General features: G+C 42.0%; 1 protein-coding gene across 4 annotated transcripts in view; it reads left to right on the forward strand.

The window, feature by feature from the left end:
• The window catches only part of LOC129824897 (protein sel-1 homolog 1-like), a 55,020-nt gene that overhangs the window by 12,503 nt on the left and 21,139 nt on the right, over window positions 1-21,378 (forward strand). For all 4 annotated transcript variants that reach the window (XM_055884453.1, XM_055884452.1, XM_055884450.1 and 1 more), the window contains exons 4-5: window positions 11,491-11,658; window positions 12,017-12,122. In XM_055884453.1, the coding sequence (XP_055740428.1) occupies window positions 11,491-11,658; window positions 12,017-12,122 (274 nt within the window). The remainder of the gene's footprint in view (window positions 1-11,490; window positions 11,659-12,016; window positions 12,123-21,378) is intronic.

Raw genomic sequence — 21,378 nt, forward strand, 5'->3', positions numbered from 1 at the left:
CAACGGAATTGCGAAAGCTAGCTATGTACTGTCCCACAATATTGCTAAACATAGCAAGCCACTCGCTGAGGGTGAATTCATTAAAGAATATTTAATTGACCCTGCAGCAATACTTTGCCCCGACAAGAAGGAGCTGTTTGAAAATGTTTCCTTGTGAAGATGAACAGTGACACGGCGTGTTGAGGATATCGCAGAGAATATGGAACAGCAGTTGAAAGACAAGGTAAAGGAGGCATAACCCCAGACTTTGAAATTACATCGGAGCTTGCTTCAGTGCAGTCAATGAAGAGCACAACCACAGGGAAATGTTTATTGGAGGAGGTTAGTAAGTGTGTGGCAAAGCTGGGACTGAGTTTTGAAAAGTTATCCAGTGTGACCACTGATCGGTGCCCAAACTTGACAGGATAAAATGTTGGCCTTTTGAAAAGGATACGTAATCAAGTAGCTGAGCTGAACCCAGATCAGAATTATTTTCCTGCATTGCATTATTCATCAGGAGGTGCTCTGTAAATGAGCCATGTTCTGGATACATTCACTAAAGTGGTATACTTAAGAGCATAAGAGGAGAATCTTTAATTAAACCACAGGCCGTTTGTCTCACTGTTGGAAGAGACAGAGTCGGGTCATGCAGATCTCCCCTACCACACAAACTTGAAATGGCGGAGTTTGGGGAAGGTGCATAAAAGGGTGTGGAACCTGAAGTCGGAAATTGCTGCGTTTTTGCAAGTGAAATGAAAACATGTGGATTTCCCTCAACTGCAAGATAAAGAATGGTTGGCTGATTTTGCCTTCCCCATAGACATCATGGCCCTCATGAATTTACTGAATTTAAATCTACAAGGGAAGGGCCTTTTTGCACATCAGATGTACAGCTTTGTCAAAGTCTTCAAGGGGAAATTACTCCCCCTGACCCTCCTTTTCTTGTCGTTTTTAGTATTTCAAAGTGTTGACATGCTGTTGGTTTCCTCTCCTTTCACCTTCAATGTGGATAACGCTCCCACTGACCTACAAATTGAGCTTATCGATCTTCAGTCTGATGCAGTGATTTGAGAACTATTCAAAACAATGTCACTGACGAGGTTCTATGCATCTCTCGATGAACAAAACTTTCCAAAGATTAGGAGTCATGCTCAGAAGATTTTTGTACTGTTTGGGTCAACCTAATATATGTGAACAGACATTTTAAATGATGAAATATAACAAGACAAGGCATAGATCATCTCTTACTGACTCTCAGCTATCCTGCGCATAGCGACGTCAAACTATACCTGGCTTCAATGCGCAAGTCTATGCCCATCAGAGAATTCACTGTTGAATGTTGAGCTCTTTGTGTTTTTGTGCATACCCGTTAACAAGAGTTCTGTCATTGGTGCTGAATTCACAGTGTACTTTTCCTTCTGTGTAGTTCATTGCATGTTTAATAATGACCTACCAAAAGGAGAACATGGGTGTGGTTTATTTCTGTGCATGTTAAAACAGTAAAATAAGTAGCATATCTGGACATGATTTACAGTAGATATATCTGTCAACACAGTCATACACATGATGTACACTCCTATAATTTGATTCTGGCTCACAATGGCAAAATATATTCTAATATGGCCCTCCATGGAAAATATTTGCCCAGACCTGCTCTAACCACTGACGTCAATGCAATCTAAAATCACATCAAACCAGTATATTGCTTTTTAAACGCACCTCACTGTGATGATCATGTGAAGAAAGAAGTTCAACAGGTTGAAACTGAGTGGAAAACATGGTCGTTGTGGATGTTGTTTTAAAGCCTAACAACGAAATGGACAGAGCTTTATAAAGTGAGGATTAATTCTAAACACGTCTACATATTAGAGCTTAGGTGTATATGTGTGTGTGTGTGTGTGTGTGTGTGTATATATATATGTATGTATGTATGTATGTATGTATGTATGTATATATATATATATATATATATATGTATGTATGTATGTATGTGTATATATATATATATATATATATATATATATATATATATATATATATATATATATATATATATATATATATATATATATATATATATATATATACACTGCTCAAAAAAATAAAGGGAACACTTAAACAACACAATGTAACTCCAAGTCAATCACACTTCTGTGAAATCAAACTGTCCACTTAGGAAGCAACACTGATCGACAATAACATTCACATGCTGTTGTGCAAATGGAATAGACAAAAGGTGGAAATTATAGGCAATTAGCAAGACACCCCCAAAACAGGAGTGATTCTGCAGGTGGTGACCACAGACCACTTCTCAGTTCCTATGCTTCCTGGCTGATGTTTTGGTCACTTTTGAATGCTGGCGGTGCTCTCACTCTAGTGGTAGCATGAGACGGAGTCTACAACCCACACAAGTGGCTCAGGTAGTGCAGTTAATCCAGGATGGCACATCAATGCGAACTGTGGCAAAAAGGTTTGCTGTGTCTGTCAGCGTAGGGTCCAGAGCATGCAGGCGCTACCAGGAGACAGGCCAGTACATCAGGAGACGTAGAGGAGGCCGTAGGAGGGCAACAACCCAGCAGCAGGACCGCTACCTCCGCCTTAGTGCAAGGAGGTGCACTGCCAGAGCCCTGCAAAATGACCTCCAGCAGTGAACTCTAAAGATATAAATAGATCGTTATACCAGTCTTCATTAATTATCATTATTTTCTCATCAGTCTCATTCTGAACGTGGTTGACTTCAAATCTGCATGAACTCTAGTCTCCATGATGAATCAGCGATACACAAATTGGCTTAATTATTTATTTACTAACTAAATAATCACACAGAATTACGTAAACACACACACAGGATAGATTATACGTTGATTACTTACAATGCAATGAAAAGTCCCTGGTGGACTAACTCGACATGACAGCTTGGTACACAATGAAAAGGGGTGAGGAAAGAAAGAGTGGGAGAATGAGAGACAAAGGAATTCAACTATTGTACATAGTTGAATAATACCATCATCGTAAATATGGATATTTAGCACCCTAACAACCGCTCATTTGGATTTAGAAATGCAACACATATTTACGCATGGATGTCCTTGTCGTCTTTCTGTTGAAATCAACCGGTCCATCTATGGAGAGAAATACATCCGAATTCTCTGGTTGTGTGAGTCTGGTTGTTCACAAGAGGTCACCATGTCCTTTTTAGTTGTGGTAGGTTGGTCTCAGAGTGTCTGTTAGAACGAATCTTCCAAAGGTCTACCAATGGTAGTTTGATAGGGAAATGTTCTTCTTTTCTCCTCTTCGGTTGAGTTTACTATACTATTTTACATATACAGCTGCAGACTGTGAATGTGTAGTCTTTATCTTCACTTGTCGAGAGTTCCTAATCATTTGTGACGTATTCCGCTCGCGCTGCACGTAACTGGTCTGGTACCATTTGCAATATGGTTAGACTCCTCTCCCCTGTAACTATTCCCCAGGTCGTTGCTGCAAATGAGAACGTGTTCTCAGTCAACTTACCTGGTAAAATAACGGTAAAATAAAAAAATAAAAATAAAAATATCCGGCTTACACCGTAGTCTGCTTGGCCTAATCTGAATTTCGTCACGTGGGGTTTTATCCACTCTGGCAAAAGGAGGCCTTCCATGATGCCAATATAATGTCTGCGCTCACGTGGGTATGGTCACTGACTGGGTAGAACTTTTTTATATGAAAAACCATTCTCTCATTAAGAAGGCTAAAATCACATTCAATCATATAAGTTCCACAACATTTAGATGTAAATCTGACATACATACTGTGAAAGCTCTTCGTGACAAATGTTTCCATTATAACGTCTTTAATGATCACCAAACAATAAACTTTGGACATGATTATATCCACGGACCATTCCAAATGTTTGGATTACAGAAATATTGTTCTTTATCCAATCTTGGATGTTACAGTACTACAAAATCTCTCTGTTGTAACAAAGGGATTTTTTACTTCCATTTCTACAGAGGGGGAGAGAGAGTTCCTGCAAGGTATTTACGACCGTCATAAAACGGCCAACTTCAAGGTTCTCTGATCCTCACCTAGGAGGGAAGGTCAGGACACACCCCTACCTTGTGACACCACAACTGATTGGCTCAAACGCATTAAGAAGGAAAGAAATTCCACAAATTAACTTTTAGCAATGCACACCTGTTAATTGAAATGCATTCCAGGTGACTACATCATGAAGCTGGTTGAGAGAACGCCAAGAGTGTGCAAAGCTGTCAAGGCAAAGGGTGGTCACTTTGAAGAATCTCAAATATAAAATATATTTGGAGTTGTTTAACACTTTTTGGGTAACTACATGATTCCATATGTGTGATTTCATAGTTTTGATGTCTTCACTATTATTCTTCAATGTAGAAAATAGTAAAAATAAAGAAAAACCCTGGAATGCAATGCACTGAAAGTTTCACCCAGTAGATTTCAGCTACCCTTAAATTCACTCTTCCAGAACTGGGACTTAGTCACTCTAAACATGTTTCTGTTTAGTAAACTATCTTAGCTGAAAACATTGAGGAAACATTTGAGAAATAAGTGCAACCTAACCTTTGCGGACACCTAAGCCCTATTCTATGAATCAGGTTTGAGGAGTTGGCGAGAGAACTTTATTCAACTCTGAGTTCAACTTGGGAAAACATAGACCACGAAAGTGGCTCACCTTTTAGACAGGTACATTTTAATGGTAACGAATCCTTCAGAACTAACCTGCTCTGGGGCAGTCTAACTTAGGGCAACTCCATGTATCCTAAATGAAGTGTCTGTCACGAGTTGAAGACCATTGAAATCAAATAAACCACCTCTCAAATACATTGTCATCATCCCCTTCATTTGAGGAAGACGACTGATTATAATTATTGTTGTAATTTTTTGGGGTCTGAAAAAAATCTATAAATCATGTTACAATACCTATCGTGTTACACATTTAGTAATGACAGCATTGGCTTTTTCATGCGATTGTATTTAAACATTTGCGAAAAGCAAACTAATAGCTGCAACGGCCCCTAGACATAGACTGCGTGTACAAAACATTAGGAACCTGCTCTTTCCATGACATCAACTGACCAGGTTAAAGCTATGATCCCTTATTGATGTCACTTGTTAAATTCTCTTCAGTCAGTGTAGATGAAGGGGAGAAGATAAATTAAAGAAGGATTATTAAGCCTTGAGACAAGCATTGTGTGTGTGTGTGCCATTCAGAGTTAGAATGGGCAAGAAAAAAATATTTAAGTGCCTTTGAACGGAGTATGGTAGTAGGTGCCAGCCGCACCGGTTTGAGTGTGTCAAGGAACCTACCAGGTACAACCTTAAATCCGTAACCATGGGCACCCTCTTAGATATAATCCTGACCAATCTGCCCTCTAAATACACCTCTGCTGTCTTCAACCAGGATCTCAGCGATCACTGCCTTATTGCCTGCGTGCATAATGGCTCCGCGGTCAAACGACCACCCCTCATCACTGCCTAACGCTCCCTAAAACACTTCTGCGAGCAGGCCTTTCTGATGGACCTGGACCGGGTATGCTGGAAGGATGTTGACCTCATCCCGTCAGTAGAGGATGCCTGGTTGCTCTTCAAAAGTGCTTTCCTCTCCATCTTAAACAAGCGTGCTCCATTCAAAAAATGTTGAACTAAGAACAGATATAGCCCTTGGTTCACCCCAGGCTTGACTGCCCTTGACCAGCACAAAAACATCCTGTGGCGTTCTGCATTAGCATCGAATAGCCCCTGCGATATGCAACTTTTCAGGGAAGTCAGGATCCAATATAGTCAGTCAGTTAGGAAAGCTAAGGCTAGCTTTTTCAAACAGAAATTTTCATCCTGTAGCACTAATTCCAAAAAGTTTTGAGACACTGTAAAGTTCGTGGAGAATAAGAGCACCTCCTCCCAGCTGCCCACTGTACTGAGGATAGGAAACACTGTCACCACCGATAAATCTACGATAATCGATCATTTCAATAAGCATTTTTCCACGGCTGGCCATGCTTTCCACCTGGCTACCCCTACCCCGGCCAACATCTCAGCACCCCCTGCAGCAACTTACCCAACCCCTCCGCTTCTTCTTCACCCATATCCAGATAGCTGATGTTCTGAACTGCATAATCTGGATCCCTAAAAATCAGCTGAGCTAGACAATCTGGACCCTTTCTTTTTAAAATGATCCGCCAAAATTGTTGCAACCCCTATTACTAGCCTTTTCAACCTCTTTCGTATCGTCTGAGATCCCCAAAGATTGGAAATCTGCCGCTGTCATCCCCCTCTTCAAAGCGGAAGACACTCTAGACCCAAACTGTTAAAGACCTATATCCATTCTGCCCTGCCTTTCTAAAACCTTTGTAAGCCAAGTGAATAAAAAGATCACCGACCATTTCGAATCCCACCGTACCTTCTCCACTATGCAATCTGGTTTCCGAGCTGGTCATGGGTGCACCTTAGCCACGCTCAAGGTCCTAAATGATATCATAACCGCCATCCATAAAAGACAGTGCTGTGCAGCCGTCTTCATCGACCTGGCCAAGGCTTTTGACTCTGTCAGTCAATCACTGCATTCTTATCGGCAGACTCGATAGCCTTGGCTTCTCAAATGATTGCCTCGCCTGGTTCACCAATTACTTCTCAGAGTTGTGTGTAAAATTGGAGGGCCTGTTGTCCGGACCTCTGGCAGTCTCTATGGGGGTGCCACAGGGTAAATTCTCAGGCCGACTCTTTTCTCTGTATACATTAATGATGTCGCTCTTGCTGCTGGTGATTCTCTGATCCACCTCTACGCAGACGACACCATTATGTAATACCTCTGGCCCTTCTTTGGACACTGTGCTAACAAACCTCCAAACGAGCTTCAATGCCATACAACACTCCTTCCGTGGCCTCCAACTGCTCTTAAATGCTAGTAAAACTAAATGCATGCTCTTCAACCGATTTGTGCCCGCACCCTCCCGCCCAACTAGCATCACTACTCTGGACGGTTCTGACTTAGAATATGTGGACAACTACAAATACCTAGGTGTCTGGTTAGACTGTAAACTCTCCTTCCAGACTCACACAAAGCCTCCTTCACTCATGCCGCCAAACATACCCTCGTAAAACTGACTATCCTACCGATCCTTGACTTCGGCGATGTAATTTACAAAATAACCCCCAACACTCTACTCAGCAAACTGGATGTAATCTATCACAGAGCCATCCGTTTTGTCACCAAAGCCCCATATACTACCCACCACTGCGACCTGTATGCTCTCGTTGGCTGGCCCTCACTACATATCCGTCACCCAACCCACTGGCTCCAGGTCATCTATAAGTCTTTGTTAGGTAAAGCCCCGCCTTATCTCAGCTCACTGGTCACCATATCAACACCCACCCGTAGCACTCGCTCCAGCAGGTATATTCCACTGGTCATCCCCAAAGCCAACACCTCCTTTGGCCGCCTTTCCTTCCAGTTCTCTGCTGCCAATGACTGGAATGAATTGCAAAAATCACTGACGCTGGAGACATATCTCCCTCTCGAACTTTAAGCATCAGCTGTCAGAGCAGCTTACCGATCATTGTACCTGTACACAGCCAATCTGTAAATAGCACACCCAAGTACCTCATCCCCATCATATTACTTAACCTCTTGCTTTTTTTCACCCCACTATCTCTACTTTCAACATCATCATCTGCACATCTATCACTCCAGTATTAATGCTGAATTGTAATTATTTCGCCTCTATGGCCTATTTATTGCCTCACCTCACTAATCAAACTACATTTGCACACACTGTATATAGATTTCTCTATTGTATTATTGACTGTACGTTTGTTTATTCCATGTGTAACTCGGTTGTTTTTGTCACACTGCTTTGCTTTATGTTGGCCAGGTCGCAGTTGTAAATGAGAACTTGTTCTCAACTGGCCTACCTGGTTAAATAAAGGTGAAATAAAGTAAATAAAAATGAGACGGAGGTATCGCTGATGGAGATCGGGGTGCCTTTTGAGGATCCGGTGACGAGTGGCTCATCTGCCTTTGCCATCAGTACTATTGGCCAAGGTACAATAGCTGGATAATAAAGTGTACGAACTCCGAGCATGTATATCCTACCATTAAAAACGGTAATATCTTATGTTTCACCGAATCGTGGCTGAACGACGACATGAATAACATACAGCTGGCGGGTTATACACTGTATCGGCAAAAAGATTTTGCTCGCCTGAGGTAGAGTATCTCATTATAAGCTGTTGACCACACTATCTACCTAGAGAGTTTTCATCTATATTCTTTGTAGCTGTCTATTTACCACCACAAACTGATGCTGGCACTAAGACCGCACTCAATGAGCTGTATATGTCCGTAAGCAAACAGGAAAACGCTCATCCAGAGGGCGCTCCTAGTGGCCGGGGACTTTAATGCAGGGAAACTTCAATCTGTTTTACCTCATTTCTACTACTATGTTAAATGTGCAACCAGAGGGAAATAAACTCAAGACCACTTTTACTCCACACACAGAGACACGTACAAAGAACTCCCTCGCCCTCCATTTGGCAAATCTGACCATAATTATATCCTGATTCCTGCTTACAAGCAAAAATGAAAGCAGGAAGCACCAGTGACTTGGTCGATATTAAAGTGGTCAGATGAAGCAGATGCTAAGCTACAGGACTGTTTTGCTAGCACCGACTGGAATATGCTCTGGGACACTTGCGATTGAATTGAGGAGTACACCACATCAGTCACTGGCTTTATCAATAAGTGCATCGATGACGTCGCCCCCACAGTGACTGTACCCCAACCAGAAGCCATGGATTTCAGGCAACTTTTCAATTTCAGGTAGAGCTGCCGCTTTCAATTAGCGGAACTCTAACTTTGAAGCTTATAAGAAATCCTGCTATGCCTTCCAACGAACCATGAAACAGGCAAAGCATCAAAGCAGGACTAAGATTGAATTGTACTACACCGGCTCCGATGCTCGTTGGATGTGGCAGGGCTTGCAAACTATTACAGACTACAAAAGGAAGCACAGACGAGAGCTGCCCAGTGACACGAGCCTACCAGATTAGCTAAATTAATTCTATGCTCACTTTGAGGCAAGTAACACTGAAACATGCATGAGAGCATCAGCTGTTTCGGGCAACTGTGAGATCACACTCTCCGCAGCCGATGTAAGACCTTTTAAACAGGTCAACATTCACAAGGCCGCAGGACCGGATGGATTACCAGGACGTGTGCTCCGAGAATGCGCTGAACAACTGGCAGGTGTCTTCACTGACATTTTCAACCTCTCCCTGTCTGAGTCTGTAATACCAACATGTTTCAAGCAGACCACCATAGTCCCTGTGCCCAAGAACACTAAGGTAACCTGCCTAAATGACTATCAACCCGTAGCACTCACGTCTGTATCCATGAAGTGCTTTGAAAGACTGGTCATGGCTGACATCAACACCATTATCCCAGAAACCCTAGACCCACTCCAGTTTGCATACCGCCCCAACAGATCCACAGATGATGCAATCTCTATTGCACTCCACACTGACCTTTCACTCCTAGACAAAAGGAACACCTATGTGAGAATGCTTTTCATTGACTACAGCTCAGCGTTCAACAACCTTGGTGCCCTCAAAGCTCGTCACTAAGCTAAGGACCCTGGGACTAAACACCATCCTCTGCAACTGGATCCTGGACTTGAATCAAATCTAATTTTATTTGTCACATGAATACAAAAAGGTGAATACAAAAGGTGTTGACCTTATAGTGAAATGCTTACTTACAAGCACTTAATCAAGAATGCCGTTTTAAGAATAATATGTGTTAAAGTATTTACAAAAATAAACTGAAGTAAAAAAATATAAAATAAAATAATTTATTAAGGAGTAACAATGAAATAACAGTAGCGAGGCTTTATACAGGGGCTACCGGTACAGAGTCAATGTGGGGAGGCACAGGTTAGTTGAGGTAGTTGAGGTAATATGTACATGTAGAGGTAAAGTGACTATGCATGGAAATAAACAGAGTTTCAGCAGTGTGGAAATGGGGGTGGGACAATGCAAATAGTCCGGGTAGCCATTTGAGTCATAGACTGTTCTCTCTGCTACCGCACGGCAAGCGGTACCTGAGCACCACGTCTAGGTTCAAGAAGCTTCTAAACAGCTTCCATCCCCAAGCCATAAGACTCCTGAACATCTAATCAAATGGCTACCCAGACTATTAGCATGGCCCCCCCCCCCCCCCCCCCCTTTTACGCTGCTGCTACTCTGTTATTATCTATGCATTGTCACTTTAATAACTACCTGCATGTACATATTACCTCAATTACCTCGACTAACCGGTGCCCCCGCACATTGACACTGTTCCTGGTACCCCCTGTATGCCTCGCTATTGTTATTTTATTGCTGCTCTTTAATTATTTGTTACTTTTTTTGTGTGTGTGTTTTTCTTAACTGCATCGTTAGGGGCTTGTAAGTAAGCATTTCCTGCTGTATTCTGCACATGTGACATAACGTTTGATTTCATTTGAACACAACGTGTAAGCGGCACAACATGGTAGCAGGACAAAAACGGGCACAGACAACAGTACAAAGGGCAAGAAGGTAGAGACAACAATTCATCCCGTAAAGCAGCAACAACTGTCAGTAATAGTGTCCATGATTGAGTCTTTGAATGAAAAGATTGAGATAAAACTGTCCAGTTTGAGTGTTTGTTGCATTTAGTTCCAGTCGCTAGCTGCGGCGAACTGAAAAGACGAGCGACCCAAGGATGTATGTGCTTTAGGGACCTTTTGGGGCGGCAGGTAGGCTAGTAGTTAGAGCGTTGGGCCAGTAACCGAAAGGTTGCTAGATTGAATCCCAGAGCTGACAAGGTAATAATCTGTCATTCTGCCCCTGAACACTAAGAAAGCTTTGTTGTAGACCGTTTAACACAAAATCCAGGGAGGGGCCAGCTGAGTATAAGACTGTATCATCTGCATATAAATGGATGAGAGAGATTCCTACTGCCTGAGCTATGATGTTGATGTAAATTGAGAAGAGCGTGGGGCCTAGGATATAGCCTTGGTGACAGGCAGTGGCTGAGACAGATGTTCTGACTTTATACACTGCACTATTTGAGAGGTAGTTGGCAAACCAGGGCAAAGACCCCTCAGTGACACCAATACTCCTTAGCCGGCCCACAAGAATGGAATGGTCTACCGAATCAAAAGCTTTGGCCAAGTCAATAAAAATAGCAATAAGTCTTGCACCAGTGTTTTCTCTGAAAGTAGCACCGATACTCTGGTGAAGGGTATATATCATTTGGCCACTGTTCTGTAGGGTTTCTTTCATCATTCAGTGGAATTAAACAAGAATGGTTAAAGCTTTAATTTACATGATTCGTATTTGATCTTACTTTCATGTACTTTTGTTCATGTTTAACACACACACACACACACACAGTTATTATCATCCATCTGCTTTCTGTCTGTGTTTTTGCTTGAACATACTAACTCCCCTGCCATTTGTGATTTTTGGTTGATGCAGTTCCTGTGGTGAATGGGGGCACAGCCAATAGGGAGCCCTGTCTGTTCCCCTTTCTCTTCCTGGGGAAGGAGTACTCGGACTGTACCACCGATGGACGGGGGGACGAACGCCTGTGGTGCGCCACAACCTACGACTACGACAGGGACAAGAGATGGGGCTTCTGTGAGAGTAAGTCGGCATGGGCATTTCAGACCTTGAGGAAACTCAAAAGTGAGTTACTGTTATATTCTAATATTATTCAGTGAGTGAATATATTGGCTTCATTTGTGAGCTATTACAAAACTTGTAAGCTCAGTGAGGAACACATCCGGAATTGGCCTAGACTGACCAATCATTTGAGTGAACCTTAGCTGACAGCAATTTTTTTTCTTTGTGACTGAATCAACGTTTGATTGTTGTGGTAAAAACAAGGCTCTCTTTTCTGTCCCTCCCCCTTACAGCATGCATACGTCAAAACAAGACACACTTACCACCACTTACGAGGCTGAAAAAAGTTGTGAATAAATCAAATTGTGTTGTATTGTAGCGGAGGAGCAGGCTGAGCAGAGGCATGTAGCGGAGGAGGCCGAAAAGGAGTACCAGACTGCCCTCCGCATGATCAACGGAACCAACCGGAAGAGCCAGAAGAAAGAGTGAGCTCTCTTCCTTGTCTCACCTACACACTAATCTCTCACATTCTCCTTTAGTGTTCATGTGTGCCTGCTGAAAGCAAGAAAATTCTAGACATTCCACTTACTCTTATTATTATTTGCTTTCTTGCTTTAGCGCTTAAACCACTTAACCTCTCTAGGGTACGTCAGACGTTAGCGTCACATCGCTTCAACAGCCAGTGAAACTGCAGGGCGCCAAATTCAAAACAACAGAAATCCCATAATTAAAATTCCTCAAAACATACGTGTATTTTACACCATTTTAAAGATACACTTGTTGTAAATCCAGCCACAGTGTCCGATTTCAAAAAGGCATTACGACGAAAGCAAACCAAACGATTATGTTAGGTGAGTGCCTATTCACAGAATAACACAGCCATTTTTTCAGCCAAAGAGAGGATTCACAAAAAGCAGAAATATAGATAAAATGTATTACTAACCTTTGATGATCTTCATCAGATGACACTCATAGGATTTCATGTTACACAATACATGTATGTTTTGTTCGGTAAAGTTCATATTTATATAAAAAAATCTGAGTTTACATTGGCGCGTTACGTTCAGTAGTTCCAAAACATCCTGTGATTTTGCAGAGAGCCACATCAATTTACAGGAATACTCATAATAAACATTGCTAAAAGATACAACTGTTATGCATGGAATTTTAGATGCACTTCTCCTTAATGCAACCGCTGTGTCAGATTTCGAAAAAACTTTACGGAAAAAGCAAAAACCATGCAATAATCTGAGGTCGGCGCTCAGAGCCCAATGAAGACACAAATATAGCCGCCATATTATGCAGTCAACAAAAGTCATAAAAGCATTATAAATCTTCACTTACCTTTGCTGATCTTCGTCGGAATGGACTCCCACTTCCACAAAAAAAAATTATTTTGTTCGGCAATGTCCATCATTTATGTCCAAATAGTTACTTTTGTTAGCGCGTTTGGTAAACAAATCCAAAGTCACGAAGCGCGTTCACTAAAAGCAGACAAAATGTCAAAAAGTTCCGTAACTGTCAGTAGAAACATGTCAAACGATGTATTGAATCAATCTTTAGGATGTTTTTAACATAATTCTTCAATAATGTTCCAACTGGAGAATTCCTTTGTCTTCAGAAAAGCAAATGGAACGGGAGCAAACTCTCATGTGAACGCGCATGGTCAGCTCGTGGCTCTTTGGCAGACCTCTGACTCAATCCCCTCTCATTCGCCCCCACCTCACAGTAGAAGCATCAAACAAGGTTCTAAAGACTGTAGACATCTAGTGGAAGCCTTAGGAAGTGCAATATAACCCCATAGACACTGTATTTGATAGGAAAAGAGTTGAAAAACTACAAATCTCAGATTTCCCACTTCCTGGTTGGATGTTTTCTCAGGTTTTTGCCTGCCATATGAGTTCTGTTATACTCACAGACATCATTCAAACAGTTTTAGAAACTTCAGAGTCTTTTCTATCCAAATCTAATTATATGCATATTCTGGCTTTTATGGCTGAGTAGCAGGCAGTTTAATTTGGGCACGCTTTTCATCCAAAATTCGTAATGCTGCCCCCTACCCAGCTTGAAAAATTCCAGAAAATTATGTCATGGCTTTAGAAGCTTCTGATAGGCTAATTGACATACTTTGAGTCAATTGGAGGTGTACCTGTGGATGTATTTCAAGGCCTACCTTCAAACTCAGTGCATCTTTGCTTGACATCATGGGAGAATCAAAAGAAATCAGCCAGGACCTCAGAACAAAAATTGTAGACATCCACAAGTCTGGTTCATCTTTGGGAGCAATTTCCAAACGCCTGAAGGTGCCACGTTCATCTGTACAAACAATAGTACACAAGTATAAACACCATATGATCACGCAACCATCATACCGCTCAGGAAGGAGATGAATGTACTTTTGTGTGAAAAGTGCAAATCCATCCCAGAACAACAGCAAAGGACCTTGTGAAAATGCTGGAGGAAACAGGTACAAAAGTATCTATATCCACAGTAAAACGAGTCCTATATCGACATAACCAAAACTGCCATAAAAAAGCCAAACTACGGTTTGCAACAGCACATGGGTACAAAGATCATACTTTTTGGTGAAATGTCCTCTGGTCTGATTAAACAACAATATAACTGTTTGGCCATAATGACCATCGTTATGTTTGGAGGCAAAAAGGGGAGGATTGCAAGCCGAAGAACACCATCCCAACCGTGAAGCAGCATCATGTTGTGGGTATGCTTTGCTGCAGGAGGGACTGGTGCACTTCACATAATGAAAATGATGTGGATATATCAAATCAAATTGTATTTGTCACATACACATGGTTAGCAGATGTTAATGCGAGTGTAGCGAAATGCATGTGCTTCTAGTTCCGACAATGCAGTAATAACCAACGAGTAATCTAACCTAATAATTTCACAACAACTACCTTATACACACAAGTGTAAAGAACAGGCAGTGGCTCAGGTGGTTGTTGTCCTTGATGATCTTTATGGCCTTCCTGTGACATCGGGTGGTGTAGGTGTCCTGGAGGGCAGGTAGTTTGCCCTCGTGAAGCGTTGTGCAGACCTCACTACCCTCTGGAGAGCCTTACGGTTGTGGGCGGAGCAGTTGCCATACCAGGCGGTGATACAGCCCAACAGGATGCTCTCGATTGTGTATCTGTAGAAATTTGTAAGTGCTTTTGGTGACAAGCCGAATTTCTTCAGCCTCCTAAGGTTGAAGAGGCGCTGCTTCGCCTTCTTCACCATGCTGTCTGTGTGGGTGGACCATTTCAGTTTGTCCGTGATGTGTACGCCGAGGAACTTAAAACTTAATACCCTCTCCACTACTGTCCCGTCGATGTGGATAGGGGGATGCTCCCTCTTTTGTTTCCTGAAGTCTACGATCATCTCCTTTGTTTTGTTGACGTTGAGTGTGAGGTTATTTTCCTGACACCATACTCCGAGAGCCCTCACCTCCTCCCTGTAGGCCGTCTCGTCGTTGTTGGTAATCAAGCCTACCACTGTAGTGTCGTCTGCAAACTTGATGATTGAGTTGGAGGCGTGCATGGCCACGCAGTCGTGGGTGAACAGGGAGTACAGGAGAGGGCTCAGAACGCACCCTTGTGGGGCCCCAGTGTTGAGGATCAGCGGGGTGGAGATGTTGTTACCTACCCTCACCACCTGGAGGCGGCCCGTCAGGAAGTCCAGTATCCAGTTGCACAGGACGGGGTCGAGACCCAGGGTCTCAAGCTTGATGACGAGTTTGGAGGGTACTATGGTGTTAAATGCTGAGCTGTAGTCGATGAACAGCATTCTCACATAGGTGTTCCTCTTGTCCAGATGGGTTAGGGCAGTGTGGCTGCGATTGCTTCGTCTGTGGACCTATTGGGGCGGTAAGCAAATTGGAGTGGGTCTAGGGTGTCAGGTAGGGTGGAGGTGACATGGTCCTTGACTAGTCTCTCAAAGCACTTCATGATGACGGAAGTGAGTGCTGCGGGGCGGTAGTCGTTTAACTCAGTTACCTTAGCTTTCTTGGAAACAGGTACAATGGTGGCCCTCTTGAAGCATGTGGGAACAGCAGACTGGGATAAGGATTGATTGAATATGTCCCTAAACACACGAGCCAGCTGGTCTGCGCATGCTCTGAGGACACGGCTGGGGATGCCGTCTGGGCCTGCAGCCTTGCGAGGGTTAACACGTTTTAATGTTTTACTCACGTCGGCTGCAGTGAAGGAGAGTCCGCAGGTTTTGGTAGCGGGCCGTGTCAGTGGCACTGTATTGTCCTCAAAGCGAGCAAAGAAGTTGTTTAGTCTGTTTGTGAGCAAGACATCCTGGTCCGCGACGGGGCTGGTTTTCCTTTTGTAATCCGTGATTGACTGTAGACCCTGCCACATACCTCTTGTGTCTGAGCTGTTGAATTGCAACTCTACTTTGTCTCTATACTAATAATACGCTGTTTGTACGCTGTTTGTATTCGGTCATGTTTCCGGTCACCTTGCCCTGGTTAAAAGCAGTGGTTCGCGCTTTCAGTTTCGCGCGAATGCTGCCATCAATCCACGGTTTCTGGTTTGGGAATGTTTTAATAGTTGCTGTGGGTACGACATCACCGATGCACTTGCTAATAAACTCGCTCACCGAATCAGTGTATTCGTCAATGTTGTTGTTTGACGCAATGCGGAACATATCCCAATCCACATGATCGAAGCAATCTTGAAGCGTGGAATCAGATTGGTCGGACCAGTGTTGAACAGACCTGAGCGCGGGAGATTCCTGTTTTAGTCTCTGTCTATAGGCTGGGAGCAACAAAATGGAGCTGTGGTCAGCTTTTCCGAAAGGAGGGAGGGGGAGGGCCTTATATGCGTCGTGGAAGTTAGAATAACAATGATCCAGGGTTTTACCAGCCCTGGTAGCACAATCAATATGCTGATAGAATTTAGGGAGTCTTGTTTTCAGATTAGCCTTGTTAAATTCCCCAGCTACAATGAATGCAGCCTCAGGATATGTGGGTTCCAGTTTACATAGAGTCAAATAAAGTTTGTTCAGGGCCATCGATGTGTCTGCTTGGGGGGGAATATATGCGGCTGTGATTATAATCGAAGAGAATTCTCTTGGTAGATAATGCTGTCGACATTTGATTGTGAGGAATTCTAAGTCAGGTGAACAGAAGGAGTTGAGTTCCTGTATGTTGTTATGATCACACCACGTCTCGTTGATCATAAGGCATACCCCCCCCCCCCCCCACCCCACCCCTCTTCTTACCAGAAAGATGCTTGTTTCTGTCGGCGCGATGCGTGAAGAAACCAGGTGGCTGTACCGACTCTAATAGCTTGTCTCGAGTGAGCCATGTTTCCGTAAAGCAAAGAATTTTACAGTCTCTTATGTCTCCCTGTAATGCCACCCTTGCTCGGATTTCATCAACCTTGTTGTCAAGAGACTGGACATTGGCGATTAGTATGCTCGGGAGCGGTGCGCGATGTGACCGTCCCCGGAGCCTGACCAGAAGACCACTTCGTCTGCCCCTTTTACGGCGTCGTTGTTTTGGTTCGCCGGCTGGGATCGATCCATTGTCCTGGGTGGTTGGCAAAACAGAGGATCCGCTTTGGAAAAGTCGTATTGCTGGTCGTAATGATGGTGAGTTGACGTTGCTCTTAAATCCAGTAGTTCCTCCCGACTGTATGTAATAAAACCTAAGATTACCTGGGGTACCAATGTAAGAAATAACACGTAAAAAAAACAAAATACTGCATAGTTTCCTAGGAACGCGAAGCGAGGCGGCCATCTCTGTCGGCACCGGAAGTACAGTACATATATTGAGCAACATCTCAAGACATCAGTCAGGAAGTTAAAGCTTAGTTGCAAATGGGTCTTCTTAATGGACAATGACCCCAAGCATACTTCCAAAGTTGTGGCAAATGGCTTAAGGACAACAAAGTCAAGGTATTGGAGTAGCCATCACAAAGCCCTGACCTCAATCCTATAGAACATTTGTGGGCAGAACTGAAAAAGTGTGTTCAAGCAAGGAGGCCAACAAACCTGACTCAGTTACACCAGCTTTGTCAGGAGGAATGGGCCAAAATTCACCCAACTTATTGTGGGAAGCTTGCGGAAGGCTACCCAAAACGTTTGACCCAAGTTAAACAATTTAATATTTGGATATTTGGATAACCCCGACCTAGTGAGATATACATGGAGGAGACTTAATCAAGCTAGTCGTCTGGACTACTTTGTCTCTTTCTCTCTTGCATCAAAGGTTAAAAAAGTTTTAATAGGAGACAGAATGCGATCGGATCATCATCTAATTGGCATTCACACAACTCTTATAGATTTTCCACGTGGACGGGGATATTGGAAATGTAATCAAAGTTTACTGGAGGACAACTTATTTTTAACTAAGACAAAATAATTTATAACAGAATTTTTCCAGTATAATATAGGTTCAGCAAATCCCCTTATTGTTTGGGATACCTTTAAATGTACCTTGAGGTCATTCAATTCAATATTCATCAATAATAAAAAATCAGTTTCTGGCTAAAGAGACAAGACTAACAAGGGAAATCCATGAACTAATAGTACAGGTAGATAGCAATAAAAACGACACAACAGAGATACAAAATAAGTTAGAGGAAAAACAAAAAGAACCTGAGGAACGTATTCAAGAATGATCTTATGTAATCTATTACAAAAATAAAGCAAACTGGATGGAATTTTGGAGAAAAATGCACAAAGTTCTTCCTGAATCTCCAATACTGGAACGCTAACAAAGTCATCTATGATTCTACGAATTATATTTTAAAAGAGGAAGCTAAATATTTTAGGCAGATGTTCTCTTTTCCATTTCATCCTCTGCCACTGAATGAAGATTACAGTAAGGAATTCTTTCCAAATAATATAAAAAATTGAAAATTAACAAATGCACAGAAAGATCAGTGCGAAGGCCAAATTACAGAGGAATAATTTTTTGAGGCTATTAAGTCTTTTCAGTCTGGGAAAACCCCAGGGCTTGATGGCATACCGGTAGAGGTATATCAAGCCTTTTTCGATATACTAAAAGCTCCATTGTTAGATTGTTTTAACTACTCCTATAGAAATGGAAGTCTGTCAGGTACTCAGCAGGAAGGTCTGATTTCTCTATTATTAAAACAAGACCTAGATGGCAAATATAAAGACCCAGTCTATCTAAAAAACTGGAGGCCCCTTACACTTCAGTGTTGTGATGCAAAAATACTAGCGAAATGCATAGCACTCAGAATTATACCGGGTTTTATCAGGTATTGTTCATCCTGATCAGACAGGTTTTTTACATGGACGATACATTGGAGATAATATACGACAACTACTAGAAATAATAGAACATCATGAAACATCTAAGAAGCCAGGCCTGGTATTTATAACGGATTTTGATGACTCAAGTTTTATATTAAGTTCTGGAGTTAGATCCCTGCAATGTCTCATTGAAGATCTAGATAACTTTTCTATACTGGCCACCCCTTATAGCCTGGTTCCTCTCTAGGTCTCTTCCTAGGTGTTGGCCTTTCTAGGGAGTTTTTCCTAGCCACCGTGCTTCTACACCTGCATTGCTTGCTGTTTGGGGTTTTAGGCTGGGTTTCTGTACAGCACTTTGAGATATCAGCTGATGTAAGAAGGGCTATATAAATACATTTGATTTGATCTATACTCTCTGGACTAAAACCTAATTATGATAAGTGTACAATATTACGTATTGGATCTTTATCTAATACAACTTTTACATTAACTTGCAGTTTACCTATAAAATGGGCTGATGGTGAAGTAGACATACTTGGTGTTCATATCACAAAGATATAAATAAGCTCTCCACAATTAATTTCAATAGAACATTTGTAAAAAAGTTCCTGCAACCATGGAGAGGTAAATACCTGTCTATTTATGGAAAAATTGCCCTGATTAACTCCTTAGTCATCTCAGTTTACTAATTTACTTATGGTGCTGCCTACTCCTGTTGATTCGTTTTTCAAATCATATGAGCGAAAAAAATGTGGCTTTATCTGGGACGCTAAACCAGACAAAATAAAGCGTGCCTATCTATATAATGAATTGGGTGGGTTGAGCCTATTAAATATAAAAGCACTAAACCTCACCCTAAAAGCTTCACTTATTCAACAGTTTGACTTGAACCCTAAATGGTTCACAAGTAGATTACTAAGAAAAGCTCATCCATTGTTTAAGAATGGCCTTTTTGCCCTTGTGCAGATTGCCATGTCTCATTTTCGATTAATTGAAAATTATCGTTTTTTCAAAGTATCTCTCTTTTTCAAACAAGCATTGCAGAGCTGGCTACAATTTAAATTTCATCCCCCTGAAAAGATAGAACAAATATTACAAAAAATATTATGCCTGAACTCAAATATGCTGGTTGATAAAATACTTGTATTTATGGGAAAGATCTTTGAAAAGGGTATTTTGTTCTTAAGTGATATTGTAAATTGTAATGGTAGAGTTATGTCCTTCATGGAGTTATCGGAATTGTACGGGAAGGTCTGCTCAGTCCAAGAGTACAACCAATTGATTACAGCATTACCCCAAAAATGGAGGAGGCAGGTGGCTGCGGAAGGAGGTAGCGAACTGTCTGTCGGCCAATATAAAGGATCAAAACTGGCAGAGGAATAAAAATAGCAGAAATAGGAAAGTATACCAGTTTCATTTGAGGACCAGGATGTTGACAACTGTGCCATACAGATTGCAAAATAGTTGGGAGGATATTTTTGATGTACCGATTCCATAGTACTGGGTGTATGAGTTGATATATAAAACAATGCAAGATTCAAGACTTCGTGCTTTTCAGCTAAAATTATTATACAGCATTCTTGCCACCAATTTTTCTTTTTTAATATTTGGGGCATAAAATCATAAAAGCTCTGCAGATTTTGTTGTGACGATACAGAATCAAGACCATTTATTTTGTTATTGCCCTCAGGTAGCCTGTTTCTTGTCTCAGGTTCAGGAATGGCTGAAAATGCATAGCATTGATCTAAAATTGACCCTAAAATAGTACTGTTAGGAGATCTGGAGAGACCGGGTCAGTCAATTACTAATATACTAATACTCTTAGTAAAAGTATTTATCTTCAACTTGCAATCTGTGGATTCTGTTCGATTAGATAGATTGAAATTGTACATTTAACATCACAGCATAGTTGAAAGATCTATGTTGCGTAGAAATCCTAAGAGGGTGGGCAGCAGAGATAGGTGGGATGGGCTGAGGGAAGCTGAGGGTTGGGATGTGGAATTGGAGACAAGTGGGAGTGGAGTTGTTGTGCTGGAGATAGAATGATGGTCAAAGATATAAGTAAAAAATAAAGTCAAAATACAAAAAAGTATGTTTGAATGACACTGAGGGGCAGTGTTTTTACAGCTAATGCCGGTTTGCCTGAGGCTGATGCCGTGCAGGTGTTTGTACACATGCATATACACACACTCTCATTCAAATAAATGCATACAAGAACACACACAGACATGCACACAAACATATACAATTGGCATTGCTGTTATGATTTTAGTTGTCCTTGATGTCTTTTTAATTTTTTATTGTTGTTTGCTGTTTTCTTCTGTCTTTCTTTTTCCTCTTTAGTTCGTTCTCTTGGTTGTTGGTGCATTGGGGGGTTCTTAGGGTTGGGGAATGGAATTCATTGTATTTATTTTTCTTCTTGGAGGGGACTGTGGGAGGGGTCTTGAATGGTTGTGGGACAGCTATTGGGGAACTGTGGGGGGTATCTTGGAGGGTTCGGGTTCA

Source organism: Salvelinus fontinalis, chromosome 27 (assembly GCF_029448725.1).
Source record: "Salvelinus fontinalis isolate EN_2023a chromosome 27, ASM2944872v1, whole genome shotgun sequence".
NCBI classification, from domain to species: Eukaryota; Metazoa; Chordata; class Actinopteri; order Salmoniformes; family Salmonidae; genus Salvelinus; species Salvelinus fontinalis.